Here is a 16,449-nt window from a genome sequence, read left to right as displayed (position 1 = left end):
AGTGGTCAAGTGCAAAGACCGCAAGTGCGGATATTTGGACAAGGGGTGAGATTTCGTAATATTCGTAATCGTCAAAGCGACGCAGTTTATCACTCCGATCATCTGAAACTGACGCTATTTCTCTCCTATCCCACCGCTTTTTCGCTCTCTCTCCTTTCATACATAAGCAACTGTTATTAGATGTAGTGGAACTGACCTCAGAGAACGTCCCATTAATGTTACTGTAATATCGTATGGATATGTAGCCTAATCCTTGTCTTGATTGTTTTGTACATTGTAGCTGAAGCTTTAAGATAATATAGGTTAAGATTACAAATAAATTCAACTTCACTATTTATTTATTTGCTTAATAAATGTTTTTGTTGTTTCAGAGATATTTCTTAAAAGTAACAAACAAATAGTCTATTCCTTTACAAAACTAGGCTAAATCAAAGTATGGTCTCCAGAGTTTCTAAGAGGATGACCACAGATCAAACTAGCCCTTCACTGCATTTCACCTTGTCATTTAAATCTTTACAGGCTTATCTTATCAAATTAAAGGGTGATGCCTTCTGCAATAAGGTATCAGATTCAGTGTAATCAATACACATACATTGTCATTGCTTTCTCCCTTTAAGCTACTCTCTTTCTCCCTCCCTCCTTTTCTCTATCTTGTTAGAGCACAGCAGAGACACTGGCATCCATCCAGCTCTCTCAGTGTGCCCAGACTGCCGCTGGGATGAGCGCAGTAACCTTCAAGGAAATGTATTCCGGTGTCATTGGCCGGACTCCGTGCATCTGTTTGCAGACAGAATACAGAGGTGCCCATTCTCCGGCATCATGGGAACTCCCACCATCCCTTGCATCTGTGCCTCCCCCCACCACCAACCAATTATGAGCAAAAACAAAAAACGGGGGGTAGAAAAGAGCCACTGTGCCCTCTGAAGAATGAGTCTCTTCATTTCAATATCAGAGCCAGAGGATGAGCATGTTGGCACATTCAGACCAGGAGGCCAGCATTCAGTATTCAGCCTTCAGTCAATCCGCTGAATTATTATCTCAGTCAACCAGATCACTAAATGTTGATTTAAACACTTGATATGCTGCCATTAGCTTTATGTTGAAAGTGTGACATGAGTGACATGGTAAAATTAAATATATCACTTTATTTTATTTATTTATTTTTATTTTAGTTATTAGTTGCCATTTATTAGAGGTAGCATGAATCTCTCTCTCTCTTTATTTTTTATCATTATATTTTTTAATCATTTGCATTTTGGAATCTTTAACAACATCCTGTATTACTTAATTACTTTGCTTTTGGCATCACCAGCTGCTAGACAGAAGAGAGATTTATGATATTCTGACAACATTTAAATCAGAAAGGCATGCAGCAAAATTGGACTTGGAACGAAACCACTTTAATCCCTAAAGCATTTATGCATCAAATATTCATTTCTTGGCATTCATGTAATATTACTATGAATAACTAGACACAAAGCAATAAAAACAAGTGGTGTATCAGGAGATTTGACAAACAACAATTACATCAAATTGACTTTAATTAAAAACTGATGAAAATATCACGTGATGTTCAAATGTGTTCAACCTCTGGTTCAAATGTGCAAGTGTGTGCCTGTGATTTACCATTTACAGATGTGAAAGCTATTTGACCAATAGAAAAAATATACATTTTAGAGTATTCCAATTTTAGATACGTATTCAAATGCCAAAAGGGCCAAAATTATTTTTTTAAAACTTACTCCATTACTTACTGTTCTTTTTAATTTTTAATTTTTTTTATCTTGCAAATGCCATATACATTTTTGCCATATAAACACAGTGCTTTTTTTCTGTAGCGCCGACATAATATTTTGCGAAACATTTACATCTGTGCATTTCATTGTGAAAACATCATGCTTGTCAATAAATTTGAATAGATTTTATTCAGAAACTGTGGCACTATGGAAATGACATGTGTGCCTGAATGTGATTGCTGTGAAACACCATCGCCTGCATCCCTCCCATCTCCCCTGTCCCAACCCTCACAGGCCAGACACTGTTCTATCTATTTGCACACTGTCAGTCTCAAAAGCAAATGGCCCTCTCCTCCTGGACAAGTCCCTCCTGAGAGGCGGCCATTCCTGCCTGCTGGGATACTGACAGTTAACCTTTCGCTCAGAGACTTCTGGGAGCTCTGCCAGATTGTCTGAATAGCTTTTTAAGAAAAGCTGCAAACTTAACAGATCACAGATCTCGAGCAGTGTACTACCTCTGATACATCAGCTTACCTACAGAGATAATGAGCCTGTTAGCAACCTCTGCTGGAGTGAACCAACCTCTGATGACCTCTCCATCCTCTTTTATTCTTATGTGCAGTGTATCTCTCTTTTTTAAACTTCTAAATACCCCCATTAAGGTATTCCATAAGTTTGAGCTCATCATAGTTGGCATTATTGGGAAATTAGAAACTATAGTTACATGAAACAAGATTAGACATAAGAAAAGGTATTGCACATTACATAATACTGAAAAAGTAGCGCACCATATTTTCTGTCCTCCTGCTGTTCACCTCCTTGCACACAGCATCAGTACAGTGGCATTAGTATGTCAATGGACACATGAATGGATATCCTGTCATACATGACATACATCATAAGACATCTCTGAACTTTTGATCCCCTCCAAGTCTTGATAGATCTATTGCTGAACCCAAAGACCTAGGGAACAATGGTGTTTGACACAGGGAATCTGGGGTACAGTACGGGTGTCTGTAGCCCAGTCTGGTAATTAAGTGGGGTTAGAGCCAGGAGGGGCTCAGCGGGGGCGATGCCTGGTAGGGGTGCTTGAGTCACTGCAGGGTATATAAGAGATCACAGAGAGACAGAGACAGACACCCCACCGGGAGACCAGGCTGCCTTCTGACATGCCAGGAGTGCAGAGGTGTCACCATTCACGTGTGCAGATTTGGGATTGTGTCTCTGATTCATGGGGCCACATGAAAAGAGTTCCACCACTTAAATTTAATATAATATAATATAATATAATATAATATAATATAATATAAGGAGTGGGTATAAAAAAATTATATATATATATATCTGTTCACAGTTCTGGATATTTGGTCTTACCATTGCAAAATTTTTAAATATTGTTAAAACACAGCATGCATCTATACTAATTACTAATTCTTGCAAAGTTGTCTTACCTTGCTCACAATACAGCTGTGAGAAACTACACAGCATGCGCTACTAAATAATTAATTCAAATAAATTAAAGAGATTACTATCCATAGCAATTATGAGCCAGGTCAGTTTAGCAATGTTGTGTCTTGAAATTCTCAGTCCGCCCTAATGATAACTAGCCAACCATTAATTTTTTTAATACATTAATTATAATGAGTGGGTCGGAGCCATTTTCTCTTCCTTTTTAAGTGACACTCTGTAGTGCATAATGTATGTTCACGTTTGTCACCACACAAAGAGTTTATAAAAATAAATAAATAAATAAAGCTATGATGGCACACGAGTCTCTCTTTTTCTCTCCTTTATTATTAATTGCTTTTCTGCACATACACACATAAAAATAAGTCTGATTCGATATGAAAACTTTCTCTTAAACATCATAAGGAAAAACTATACAGGGTCTTCAGGTTCAACGGGTTTTGAAAATTAAATTAAGGGCTTGCTCCCCAAAGAAATTGAGATCATATCATTAGGACTATTATACTTTAATAATATGACATTAATTGAAAACCAAAGAGTGACCTGCTGGAACAGACTTTTTCTTAGCAGTGCCTTTAACAAAAATGCCCCTTGGGTTGATTTACAGTAGTACTTACATTGGGAGCTAATAAGTAGAGTTAAATGAAAAAACGGGGCAACGTTTTTAATTAGGGCAGTCATCCCTAAGAACAACATACTTCAAGTTGATGAGTGAGATTATCATACCCAGAGTGCAAGGTATTTATGCTGGTTTTGACCTATAAAAAAATTACTCTGTGTACAGTCAAGGTCAAAAATCATAATGTCCTGCTGAGTGTCAAAATTGAGATTATTTGGAAAAGCATCACAGAAAATAAGTCATTGTCAGAGAAGAACATCTGGAGTAAGTTGTCTTAATTCGATACACAATTAAAATCAAAAGCTATTTAATCAATCTAAAACTACTTTAAAAGGCATTTTGCTAATTATTATGCATGTAAGCTTTAATTAGTTCATATTAATTGAGAGGCTATGGAACATTTGTACTTGTAAAAATTCATGTGCAAAAAAAAATTAATTTGCAGTCATAACACATTTAAAAAAACAATGTAGCAAAAACCAACATCTTAAACAATGCAACAACTCTTTCTACACTAAAATAATAATAACAGCGGGAAACATTTTGGAGTTTTTTGTCAGTAAAACATTTGCAGAGGCCCATTACCCAAATCCTCAATTGAGAGGGTTCTTAAAGAGCTTAAGGGCCTTGCGTCTCATAAGAGAGCAGTCTAAAGAGCGCGTTCAGCTCCGCTGAGCCTTTAATAAGTAAGATACATCCCTGTCCCTCAGTGCACCTCTCCATAGCTCACATTTCAGTCATGCCTTGAGCCGGTGGCACTACCGAAAGTAGGGTGAAAAGGTCTTATTTTCTTTGTACACAGCTGAATTTCAGTGTCATTCCAAAATTAATAAAACAAAGTAAATATAGCTGCTGTACACACAACTGAGGTCACCGATCTCACGCGAGAAAGAAGAATTCGAATGTCTTTGTGCGATTATTTTCAGCTGTCCACGTTTAAATTTGACTTTCAATTCAAATTTTCAAATCGTTCACACAACGCGTACTGACACAAAGACACAGAACAGAACTAATCTAGCAACATTTTGTCCAAGTTCGAGATGTTTTGACATCATGTAAATCTAATAGGTGAAATTTATAGAAATGAGTCTGTCTTTATAATTTGACGAGTATTACAGGCAGAACATTTACATTAATTGCTTATTAGTGCAATCAGATTTTTTTTTTCCTATACGGCAAAAACAGCCACGAAGTCAGATTCAGAACACAGCATAATTTGAGAGTTGGGGTTTTACAGATGAGAACATCGACCCATATGGTCGTGAACCACCAATGAACATGTCTACATCCCTAAATGCATAATGTCAGTTTAAAACAAAGGAAATTGAAGCCGACGCACCGCTGATGCGTTTCCCTGCAGCTGGCAAATATCATGCTCAAGTCACTGAAGTTACGGTGTCTAGTCACGCTAATTAGGTTGAAAAGCAAACTTTAAAATCCATTCGCTTTTGAAACTAACTTTATGTCAAAAGTTACAATTTATAAAAATTCAGTAAAATGCAAGAAAATGTGGAGTAGGCTACCTACTGAAATATAGCAAATAATTTATGGAAGAACAGATCAGAATTTATTTAGCCTATAGCTGAGTAGTAAAAATAACATTTGCAACTACAGCCTGATGCTATATAAGAACATTACTATGTATGGTATAAAAAAAGTTCTGTGTTGAAATTTTAAAATACATCTACACAAAGACAAAATCACATCTATGTTCTGGTTCAGAATTCACTGAACGTATGAAAATAATATTCAGCAAAAACATTTTGAATCTCCAAAAGCCAAGACAATCAAGCGTTTTGTGCTTGTAAATGTTACGTATTAATACCTACGTATAAACATGAGACCAGGCTGCCAAAAGCCAAGACAATCAAGAACTCAAAAACAAAAATAATTGTTGATTTGAAGATGATTCCTTCCTGAACAAGGAATTAAAAGGAAAAAAACTGAACGTATGAAAATAATATTCAGCAAAAACATTTTGAATCTCCAAAAGCCAAGACAATCAAGAACTCAAAAACAAAAATAATTGTTGATTTGAAGATGATTCCTTCCTGAACAAGGAATTAAAAGGGAAAAAAAAACGGAAAACGGAAAACTTAAAATGAAAATGTGTTGATTTAATAAAGACTTGATTTAATAGTTAACTAAAAAAAAGAGCTACAAGTAGCCTAGGTCACTCTTCTGAATTCCCATGATAAAAACAATCTAGCTGTCTTCTTTTGGATGAATAAATCAGTGATGTGAAACTTTTGCGACAATACATGTCATCAACATTGTTTTACAGGGTTATTTTACATCTGAGTGATAAGTTTAATTTCATGCGCAAGTTTAATATCCAATTTAAATGCATATGGTATTACAAGTGACACCGTTTTGCATACACTTTAAACATTAAGTGTAATGAGGTCTGGTGATATCGGCAAATTTGATAAAAGTTTAAATAAAGATTCATCGTGAAGGAGATGAAAATGTATATTACACCTTGTAATTTTGGCACGCTAGAGACAGGTAATCAAATGGCTTCATATCTTTGAGGAATTATTTAAAGGAAAGACCAGAAGTAATTATTAAACTCGCCGACAAAACAAGTCACAAATATCACAAGGAAAACAATTATTGGTGTGTTGTCGCTTTTTGTTTCGCCTGTTGCTACAAGGTGCTTCAAGAATCCTTCCCAAGAGATGCCCAATGTTTTTATTTATTTAGGCTATTTTTTATTTAAAAATTCTACATCAAAAAGACTCAAATAGACACAACTGAGGATAAGGTCAGCATTGTCTTAACGCAGTATTGAGGCTAAATAGCACATTAATAATAATTATTATTATCCTGACTATACAACTCTTACCCTGAATTGTGTAACTGCTTGCGTGTTTTCTCAGCCTCAGCTCAGCCCTTCGTGGCACAAGGCTCTTTTACAGCACAGAAGACATGGTTTATCTGTCAAAGTTAAAGAAAATGTCATACCAACGTGGCTGAATAGAGCTCCACCAGCCATGCAGCAGTTTTTTTTATCGAGACATGTTAGACTACTGGGATTACTTTAATGGTTTGTGATGTCACAGTGCAACATCCAATTAAAGGCTCGTCCCAAATGACATTCTGACACTGCCAAACCTTGCATGGCATCCCATACACTCAGGTAAATTAGGTGAAATGTTATTATTTTACTGTTGTTTTTCTTTTTATAGCCTATAGCCTATATTAACATTATTTTGTTCGATATTATGATTACAGTATGTGGGTTCAACAACGTTACACGACGAGCAAAAGAGCTACAGATTAACCACCATCAGAAAGCAATGAATAACTAGGCTACCAAACTTTTGATAAACATTATAAATGTAGCTAATTGGATAAAAAGGTAACAAGTATGGAATATTTTGCCACATTTTGAATGTGGTGCTTTTTAAATTTGCATTAGTTTAATTTTGCTTTGTTAAAGTTAACAGCAGTTGAATTATTACGTCAAACATAGTTCTCTCGGTGGGAAATATATCTCTTCACAATGCCATCATGAATAATGTAATCTACAGTTGAAGTACACTGAACCTTAAGACATGACCTGTTCCTAATTAAATTAGTTTTCTCTTACTGTAATATGGACGTAAATACATTAATATTTTAGTTTCAATTTTTATATTTTTGTTTTAACAACTAACCAATTAAAAATATGAAAAAATAAAATAAAATAAAAAAAACTTACGAACTTTTGAAGCTACTCAGTCGGTTTGTTCTGGTGGTCTCTAGATGAAATCGAAATGTTTGTCAGAGGCTTCGTGTCATAGAATGGTACTGGTGTGATGTTGTATGAATGACATGACCATGTCATTTCCTCCCCATTGAGACTCGCTGAGTCCTTTCACCGATATTATTAGCATCTGGGTCAGTCATTATTGTAGTCTATACAGAACAAAACGAACGAGGAGGGTGAAGGAGACAGAGCATTTCCTCTCCTTGTGAGCTTTTCTGAATATTGATCTGAAATACATTAATATAGATGTTGGAGCTGCAGTAGGAGTATAGCATAAGATGCATATGTAGCCTATCACGCTTGGTAGTCATGAGCAGTGGCTTTCATGAGATCAAATGACTGTCAAGACGAATAGTGAAAATCCGAAAAAGTTTGTAATAATAGAGCTTCATGTAAATGTCACATATTTTTATGACTTTAAACTTGAGTAATAGAGAACGTAACAAACACACAGCTTTTGACTGGCTGGAGCTTTCTATTTTATGTGCTCACCAAGCGTTGACGCTATTGTGCAGCAGTCGGTTATGCCTGACCTCAGATTCACAATGACAAACTTTTACAAAACAATAACGAGAAAGGGGTATAAAAAAAGTTCTGTGTTGAAATTTTAAAATACATCTACACAAAGACAAAATCACATCTATGTTCTGGTTCAGAATTCACTGAACGTATGAAAATAATATTCAGCAAAAACATTTTGAATCTCCAAAAGCCAAGACAATCAAGAACTCAAAAACAAAAATAATTGTTGATTTGAAGATGATTCCTTCCTGAACAAGGAATTAAAAGGGAAAAAAAAACGGAAAACGGAAAACTTAAAATGAAAATGTGTTGATTTAATAAAGACTTGATTTAATAGTTAACTAAAAAAAAGAGCTACAAGTAGCCTAGGTCACTCTTCTGAATTCCCATGATAAAAACAATCTAGCTGTCTTCTTTTGGATGAATAAATCAGTGATGTGAAACTTTTGCGACAATACATGTCATCAACATTGTTTTACAGGGTTATTTTACATCTGAGTGATAAGTTTAATTTCATGCGCAAGTTTAATATCCAATTTAAATGCATATGGTATTACAAGTGACACCGTTTTGCATACACTTTAAACATTAAGTGTAATGAGGTCTGGTGATATCGGCAAATTTGATAAAAGTTTAAATAAAGATTCATCGTGAAGGAGATGAAAATGTATATTACACCTTGTAATTTTGGCACGCTAGAGACAGGTAATCAAATGGCTTCATATCTTTGAGGAATTATTTAAAGGAAAGACCAGAAGTAATTATTAAACTCGCCGACAAAACAAGTCACAAATATCACAAGGAAAACAATTATTGGTGTGTTGTCGCTTTTTGTTTCGCCTGTTGCTACAAGGTGCTTCAAGAATCCTTCCCAAGAGATGCCCAATGTTTTTATTTATTTAGGCTATTTTTTATTTAAAAATTCTACATCAAAAAGACTCAAATAGACACAACTGAGGATAAGGTCAGCATTGTCTTAACGCAGTATTGAGGCTAAATAGCACATTAATAATAATTATTATTATCCTGACTATACAACTCTTACCCTGAATTGTGTAACTGCTTGCGTGTTTTCTCAGCCTCAGCTCAGCCCTTCGTGGCACAAGGCTCTTTTACAGCACAGAAGACATGGTTTATCTGTCAAAGTTAAAGAAAATGTCATACCAACGTGGCTGAATAGAGCTCCACCAGCCATGCAGCAGTTTTTTTTATCGAGACATGTTAGACTACTGGGATTACTTTAATGGTTTGTGATGTCACAGTGCAACATCCAATTAAAGGCTCGTCCCAAATGACATTCTGACACTGCCAAACCTTGCATGGCATCCCATACACTCAGGTAAATTAGGTGAAATGTTATTATTTTACTGTTGTTTTTCTTTTTATAGCCTATAGCCTATATTAACATTATTTTGTTCGATATTATGATTACAGTATGTGGGTTCAACAACGTTACACGACGAGCAAAAGAGCTACAGATTAACCACCATCAGAAAGCAATGAATAACTAGGCTACCAAACTTTTGATAAACATTATAAATGTAGCTAATTGGATAAAAAGGTAACAAGTATGGAATATTTTGCCACATTTTGAATGTGGTGCTTTTTAAATTTGCATTAGTTTAATTTTGCTTTGTTAAAGTTAACAGCAGTTGAATTATTACGTCAAACATAGTTCTCTCGGTGGGAAATATATCTCTTCACAATGCCATCATGAATAATGTAATCTACAGTTGAAGTACACTGAACCTTAAGACATGACCTGTTCCTAATTAAATTAGTTTTCTCTTACTGTAATATGGACGTAAATACATTAATATTTTAGTTTCAATTTTTATATTTTTGTTTTAACAACTAACCAATTAAAAATATGAAAAAATAAAATAAAATAAAAAAAACTTACGAACTTTTGAAGCTACTCAGTCGGTTTGTTCTGGTGGTCTCTAGATGAAATCGAAATGTTTGTCAGAGGCTTCGTGTCATAGAATGGTACTGGTGTGATGTTGTATGAATGACATGACCATGTCATTTCCTCCCCATTGAGACTCGCTGAGTCCTTTCACCGATATTATTAGCATCTGGGTCAGTCATTATTGTAGTCTATACAGAACAAAACGAACGAGGAGGGTGAAGGAGACAGAGCATTTCCTCTCCTTGTGAGCTTTTCTGAATATTGATCTGAAATACATTAATATAGATGTTGGAGCTGCAGTAGGAGTATAGCATAAGATGCATATGTAGCCTATCACGCTTGGTAGTCATGAGCAGTGGCTTTCATGAGATCAAATGACTGTCAAGACGAATAGTGAAAATCCGAAAAAGTTTGTAATAATAGAGCTTCATGTAAATGTCACATATTTTTATGACTTTAAACTTGAGTAATAGAGAACGTAACAAACACACAGCTTTTGACTGGCTGGAGCTTTCTATTTTATGTGCTCACCAAGCGTTGACGCTATTGTGCAGCAGTCGGTTATGCCTGACCTCAGATTCACAATGACAAACTTTTACAAAACAATAACGAGAAAGGATTTCGGGGCGCCCAGTTTTACTCTTACGCTCTTTTCACGCTTCCCTTTCTCTCCGCCGTGCTCTTTATTTTCTCCAAAATGCATGCACACAATTTTTTTTTACAAAAAAAAAAACCATATCGAGAAGATTCTGAGGGAGAAACCAAGGGCGATACTGTCACGGACAATGATGTAGTGGGGGAAAAAAACGTTTTAGTTTCAAAAACTATAAATTATTTTAGATGGACCTGGTATGTTTCTTTATTCGACAGTCCTTTAAAAGTCGTTTTGGTGTTTTCATAAAATCAGCGGGACACGAAAGACTTTTAGGGAAAACTAAAATAGCCTATTGAGGACATGGCAACGGTAGAATGTGTATATACATACATAAACACACACACACACACACACACATACATATATATATATATATATATATATATATATTGTGTATATAGGCCTAGTATAGTGTAGAAAATGCACGTTATATAGTGTAAACATGTATTATATTGTAGCCCCACTTTTGGCAATCAGATTATTACAATTTATGGATGCTGCTGATGAGAGAAAAAACGAACACGTGCTAAATAAGTTACACAAAGTGAATTTTTTTTTCTGCCTCGTTCTCTTGACGTGCATCTAATGTCATAAGATACGATATAAGATAATGCCAGTACATTTCTCTAAAAAAACGAATGGCAACCATTTAAACTGACCTCTTAAACTATGTGTGATGAACAATTAGCAAGACATGCAGTGTCTTTCCATTCATCTGATTTTAAACTACGATTATTAGACCGAAATTTGACATAGGATAACCTTTCTTTGCTAGACAAAAAAAAAAAAAGAAAGAAAAAAAGCCTAAATCAGCATATTGAAACCTGTGCGCAAGAGACAGTTTTCGACATTACAGTGATGTAAAGTGTGATTTGGAGAACTGAATGAACAGCATCCGATATACACCTGTTGCACAGACAAGTCAAGCCTATATCTGAGAGAGCCTAACAGCTGTCCCCTCTCGCTCCATCCCGCGAGGCTTAAAACATCTGAAGTTGGCCAGCTACCTGAGAATCGACTGTGGCTTTCATTTAGGATTTGTTCTTTAGTGTGAGTTGCCTATACAAAGCTTTGTAAGTTATTCGTTTACGAAGAAGTTGAATTGTCATAAATGCAAACTTATCCCAAGACCCCTGAACATGTGAAACATATATTAGTTTATTAATTTGTATGTTTGATTGATTTAGGCTATAACTGGTACAGGCCAACTAATGAAGCTACTTTTAATATCACTGAATAGCAGTTCCTTCCTTATTCGATGTGCTATTAATTAATCATTCACCCTCTAGGAAAGGTCAATGATTCGGTAATATTTCAAAACACTAAATTATTCACATGAAAATAACCAATCACTAGTTTGTAACTAGGTTAATTTGATGAGCCACTTGCTTTGAAATGGTAATATTAGACCGTCTTTACCGACCAGCTACTTTGTTACCGCTTAAGATTTTATGATTTGCATATATATAATATATGCAAATAATGCCATCTTATCTGGTAGATATATGATGAACAGATTTAAAAACTCTACTTATACTAAAGCACTTAAAAAGACAGAAATACCGGAACATTACAACATAATGGTGATGTGAATATATGTATCACTGCTCCACAGTCTGAAACAGGAAATGGTCAGTAACCTTTATCCTCATCCTCCGAGTCCCTCAAGGTTTTCCCTCTATTTCTTCAGTTTGTTTTCAAAAGGGCAACAGGAAGCTGGGGGATCCCGTGTGACCCCAGCATTGTTCTAGGCCTGATATCACATCCATTGACTGGGTCACATCTGTGCTGATCTGAGCTCTATGATCTGTGAGCAGGCAAAAGCTCTTGCACGTATTCACAAATCCCTCTTTGCTTCTGCGCGCGACCCTTTGTAATGGAGAAAACAGAAATTAGAAAAGTATAGGAAACCCACAAACAGACTGCATTCTAAATAAATAACGCTGTTCAGTGCTGAACTACGTGCTATTCTACAAGATCTAGAAATTCTAGAATACTAGAACTAGAAATACTCTACTAGAACTAGAACATAGGCCTATTTCTTAGACTTTAAATATAGGATTTGAGCCATTATTAATTTAGATTATAATGAAGACACGTGTAACATATAGGATAATGATAAGGATTCAAAGTACCTATGTTCATAAAAAGGACTTATCCTAAACTTATCCTGAACTGGAGCCGTTGCAATTAATAGTCTACGCACAAGCTTTTGTTTTGTTAAATGGTTAATTTTAACGGGCTGCATACCAAGGAAGCCAACGTGATTCAAGAGTGTTAATCCTCAAGGATTTCTCTAGGATAAAAATGGTCCATCAAATTACCATGAGCCGCAATATTACAGCTTTTAAAAGTTTTGCGTTTCTTTGTTATGGCTGGTTTGGGAAAGTGAGAAATGTCACATGTGAGCACACTGTCTTTTAGAAACATTTTAGGCTTACCTTTTTACTTTAGGATTACTTTATAATTAAGAGTTTTACTTTCTAAGCAAGACTTAAATGTTCATAATTATCAGCTTTACAAAACAAACATAACTTTAATGTCATGTTATAAAAATCATATTAAACTCACATTTACAAAACAGTAAACTGAAAATTTTAATTTACATACGTACATCGTATAGGCTAACAATGTGTGTGTGTGTGTGTGTGTGTGTGTGTGTGTGTCCTGTTCATTCTTATTGTTTTTTCTTTAATAGGTTTTCACACTACTACCTTTATATGTCAAAATTTGAAATTATTTTGAAACAAGAATTAAAAGTGGCATTTTAATTAAAATTATTATCATAACAACAAAAATATATATATATATTTTTCAAACATGCCTTTTTAGGTAGATTATAGCTTATTGAAATCTTATGTACTGAATCTATGGCGAGATTGGTAATTTAAACAAACCCAATATTATATGAAAGAGCACTGCATTTACAGCAAATACATGTTTTGCTAGCGCCCCAACAGGTCTCTGCAGTAGTTAAAATATGTTTAAAAAGTTACTTATGATTTATCAAATACTTGACAATACGATAACTGAAGAGCCTATAGTATAGCCATAGACTAAGCATCATCACAGGTACACAAAGTAGCCTACTCAGAAATTAAAGACTTGCGGTTTGAGTGTTAGGCTATACATAAACTATAAAAAACATAAATAAATAAATAAATTGACAGTTTTATCCTAACCCCTGCTCTTTTGTAGCCAATGATGACCACACATTATGCTCACCTTGTAACAACTAACATTCGTCCCACCAAGTCAGTTGGAAGTTCAACGATTCTAAACAAGAAGTATTCTGTCAATATTCCATTCAAAAACTGCGTGCTGCATATAGCCATGTTTTCATAAATGTGTCTATTATCACAAGAATGGTTGTGCCCTGTTTGTGTCTATCTAGATTAAACAACGACTTTGGATATGCAGACATAGATTTATCTAAACTTACGGTCATTAAATAAAGCCGAAGATCCCTCAGTTAAGTCGAAAATGAAAACCAAAAGTTGACTTGATTAGTCCACGATTTTCCAGGGACGAAAAAGTGAGCACGAGAGTGAGTTACGTTAGCTCTGGAGCTAAATACCACACTATGGGCCATGCGTCCCCTTTTAGTTAGCCCATCTGATTTGCATCAAGGCCAAAAATCTGTACTGAAACGTTCCAATAAGCTCACTTCTAAAGTGGTCGTTTGTTTCATTTTGACGCTCCAGGGCGCCATGTACGCTCCAAAGATCACTGTTGGTTTGCTTCGCTGGTTTCTTTTAAAGCGCCTCAGCCACGCCATCTACTCCTATTTAAAACTACTGGAGTGAGTTACTTTTCGGTGATTCACGATAACTCTTTGCGAACCGTTATAACGATAGAATAAAGCGATTGATTTAACGAAATATTTTTGGATACGAATACCCTGTTCAAGGACAGAACATCACAACACACTTAAGCCAGACCAACAGGGACACCGCATAGCCAATACTAACATTTCAAATGATGGCGGTTTGTTTTAGGCTATACTGATAACGAGGAACGTAATGCATAATGTAAAACATTAAAAACTGGACATGGAAACGGATGGGAAATTAAAATAGCCGTTTTGAGTGATGCTCCACAGAGAATTGCCCTGCGTAATTAGTTAGTTCATTATCGTACGCAGGCCTAAATACACTGGTGTAGACTTATACAGATTGTTGACTTTACAGTAAAAATAGCATAGCAATCCATACTGTGGAATAAGAAGTCTACGAAATTACAAAATTGGACAGTGTGTGATCTACCACCGAATTACGTGTAAAATTCAACACACCCCTCCCCCAGTGCGATTTATAAACGACATAGTTTTAAGAGGCTACTCAAAAAGACAGCGGTTCCACATACAGACAAATAACCAAATGTGTTTGTCAAATAATTTGTTTATCTTTTCAGTAGTTGGTGATGTGAAAACGAAAACGCAAAATATTGGGATGCTGAACACTTCTGAGCTATAGAGTACTACCGCTTTAAGCATTGAGAATAAGGCGAGGTTGGGTGCTGTCATTTACTCGAGAGTCACTGGATATATATATATATATATATATATATAGGCTGCATATATACTGCTGCTATGATAGGCTACATGTAGAATTATTATTATTATTAATACATTTTATTGTTGTTTTTATTATTATTTTCACCACAATAATAATAATAAAGGCACGTGTCTAGGAGACCGGACTGCGACGTCACCCGGGGGACTCGTATTAAAAATAAGAACAAAAATCCGTAGTGAAAGTATTCTAGAGCCAGTTTGCGTTTCCTTATTTACTAGAGCAGGTCTACTGCTTTGATACTGCATAGATTAAATTTGCCTGTATATTTTACAAAGTAGATATAAAGACAATTGCAAAGGGCACACTGTGGAATTAATTTCTAAAACTATGTTTTTTCTTTCTACGCACACAAGGCGGTTTCGTCGAATTTAACCGACAAAAGAATCAGAAAAAAGGATTTGTCCTTTTTTCCTGGTCGTTTCTCTTTGCACTAAGAAATAAGGAAAATATACCACAAAAACTGGAACACAAACATACGCGTTTGGGCGAGAGAGATAAGGGTTAAAAAGAACATTTGGAGAGTTTCACTATGGAAGAAAATGATCACAGCAACAGAGATGTGGAGCGCCAGGACTCGGGCGATGAGTCCAATAGAGCTATTCTGCCCCTGTTGCAGGCTCCTGGAAACCTACTGCCTCACAGAATCACCAACTTTTACATCGACAACATTTTGAGACCAGACTTTGGTCGCAGGAAAGAAGGAATCAGTCGCGACGAAATTAATATAGTAGAAAGAGAGAACCGCTGTCCAGGGCAGGTAGGAGCTCCAGTGTCAGGGGAAGGAACCTCGAGCCCTCATCCAGTGAGCGCGTCTAAAAAAACTGATATTACCGCGGACGCACCTCTGAAACCCCGTGCAGAGACTGGAGATCAATGTTTAAGCTCAGATTCGGATTGCTCGCAAAGTAACGCTGCGCAGACGAACCAACCAATACTTTGGCCGGCTTGGGTATATTGCACAAGATATTCAGACAGACCTTCATCAGGTAGGAATTTATTCTGTTCACAATTCTATTTATGTACTCAAATATCATCTGTTAGCCTATAAAAGCGCGCATGCGTTTTGACTTGAAAGTGAGCAAATAAAACACTAAACTATTAGGCTACAGAAATTTTGTCGATGAAAAGGGGTACGAAAACGAAGCACAAATGTTCTTCATGAATGTGAAACGGCCCGCCAAGAGTCAGGGAGTTTTCTTTTATGGAG

General features: G+C 35.8%; 1 protein-coding gene across 1 annotated transcript in view; it reads left to right on the top strand.

Moving 5' to 3' along the window:
• The first annotated feature begins 15,651 nt into the window (after positions 1 to 15,651).
• Positions 15,652 to 16,449, top strand: part of LOC107732562 (homeobox protein engrailed-2b-like) — a 5,103-nt gene continuing 4,305 nt past the window's right edge. The window contains exon 1 of the mRNA XM_016543922.1: positions 15,652 to 16,228. Within this exon, the coding sequence (XP_016399408.1) occupies positions 15,772 to 16,228 (457 nt within the window). The 5' untranslated portion in view covers positions 15,652 to 15,771. The remainder of the gene's footprint in view (positions 16,229 to 16,449) is intronic.

The sequence above is a fragment of the Sinocyclocheilus rhinocerous genome, unplaced genomic scaffold, assembly GCF_001515625.1.
Source record: "Sinocyclocheilus rhinocerous isolate Xijiao unplaced genomic scaffold, SAMN03320098_v1.1 scaffold1420, whole genome shotgun sequence".
Lineage (NCBI taxonomy): Eukaryota > Metazoa > Chordata > Actinopteri > Cypriniformes > Cyprinidae > Sinocyclocheilus > Sinocyclocheilus rhinocerous.
Note: the sequence above shows the minus strand (reverse complement) of the source record. Positions and strands in the feature narration are given on the sequence as shown.